This window comes from Cyprinodon variegatus, unplaced genomic scaffold, assembly GCF_000732505.1.
Source record: "Cyprinodon variegatus isolate N-32 unplaced genomic scaffold, C_variegatus-1.0 Scaffold125, whole genome shotgun sequence".
In the NCBI taxonomy this organism is placed as follows: domain Eukaryota; kingdom Metazoa; phylum Chordata; class Actinopteri; order Cyprinodontiformes; family Cyprinodontidae; genus Cyprinodon; species Cyprinodon variegatus.
The window spans coordinates 206,565-208,142 of NW_015150578.1; the positions used below are offsets into that span (position 1 = coordinate 206,565).

Consider the following 1,578-nt stretch of genomic DNA (forward strand, 5'->3'; position numbering starts at 1 on the left):
GATGAACTGTTAAACAACAGACGCAGGAATCCAGAAATTAAAAAAGTCAAATGTGAAAAAAAGTCAACAAACCAGAATCCATGGAGACATCAGGGGAAAAAACAATTTCGACAAGGAAGACTCAGTGAGATGGAGTTGGAGGAAGTTAGACGGGGAACCAGCACTGAGGAACTGAACAAGGAGTGTATTTATGGGAGACTGAAACAAAGAAAGGACTAACGAGCAGATTGGGAGCAGGTGTGAAGATAGCAGACTGGAAAGGAGCTAGAGAAAAAGGAGAACTCTAGAGGGCGACAGACGGCAACAAAAAAAAACCTAAAATATAACCAGAAAACACAACAAAATAAGAAATAAATCAATAAAACTAGAAAACATGGAGCAAAGTAAAACTAAAAACTTAATAGAAAACATAACAGAACCAAGACTGTGACAGGAGTGAAATCAAAGATAAATAATAATTTTAATAAAAACATATCAAATAATCAAGTCCTTGTAAATATCAATTTCATGCAGATTTTTTATTGATACAAGTAGGTAAGTAATGACCATGGAAAAGATTTATGCCCCACAAATCGAAACTGAAAGAATTTTATCCACTATACCTTCTATTTAGGAAGCATTGATGTTTAAATCTACTTGTTAGCAAAGACTCTAGGAAAGTATAGTTTGTCTTTATTTAGAAAATATGGATGTTCTGCCTGTTAATTTTCCTGTTAGAACAGTGTAGATTGACACTGAGGTTCTGACGCCTATCTACTTTCGGCCACCCCTCAGTGTACATTATTGCCTGCCCCCCCTTATAAAATATTGTGGCTACGGCTCTGGATAGAACATGATTTTGATTAGAACTGACATTAAATGTCTAAATCCTGCTTTTGAAATGACCATGTCTATTTACTTCTCATCAGCCATTTCAATTGGTTGTAGTGAGCTTTACACTATCATTAGGGCGTTATCTTTGTATCTGAAGTCAGTTTAGTTCCCCCAGCCAGAGTCATGCCACGTTTGATAACAGAGACAGCCTGCAAACCCTCCTCCTTCTCCTCCTCCTCTTGCTGCAGCTGTCAGAGACTGAAAACTTCCCTAAGTTGCGCTCCTCTGCTCCGCAGCGCTAGATGAGAGCGGTGGCCCCTGAACCCCGGTCTGCAGTTGGCCCCCCTGGCAGCAGCATGCCGGCCTGAAGGGCGGGATGGCATCAGCGGTGTTTGAAGGGACGTCTTTGGTCAACATGTTTGTTCGGGACTGCTGGGTTAACGGGATCCGGAGGCTCATCATCAGCCAGCGGGGAGAGGAAGAGGACTTCTTCGAGATCCGGACCGAGTGGTCCGATAGGAACATTTTATATTTGCATCGCAGTTATTCCGATCTGGGACGGCTGTTTAAGAGACTGCTGGAGTCCTTTCCAGAGGACAGAAAGGACCTCTCTGCATGTCCGCTGATAGAAGGTCGGTATGAAGGGAGAAACACGCACACAGGAAATGATTACAGTTCATTTATTAATAAAGCTGGTCATATGGAGAGGAACGCCTTACTTTCACTTTGGAAAAAAAAAACGCTCAATAAGAAAGTCCTTCAAAA

The 1,578-nt window shown here is 41.8% G+C and overlaps 1 protein-coding gene across 1 annotated transcript in view; it reads left to right on the plus strand.

Annotated features, from left to right (window-relative positions):
- The first annotated feature begins 1,007 nt into the window (after positions 1-1,007).
- The window catches only part of pxdc1 (PX domain containing 1), a 26,233-nt gene continuing 25,662 nt past the window's right edge, over positions 1,008-1,578 (plus strand). The window contains exon 1 of the mRNA XM_015375779.1: positions 1,008-1,445. Within this exon, the coding sequence (XP_015231265.1) occupies positions 1,190-1,445 (256 nt within the window). The 5' untranslated portion in view covers positions 1,008-1,189. The remainder of the gene's footprint in view (positions 1,446-1,578) is intronic.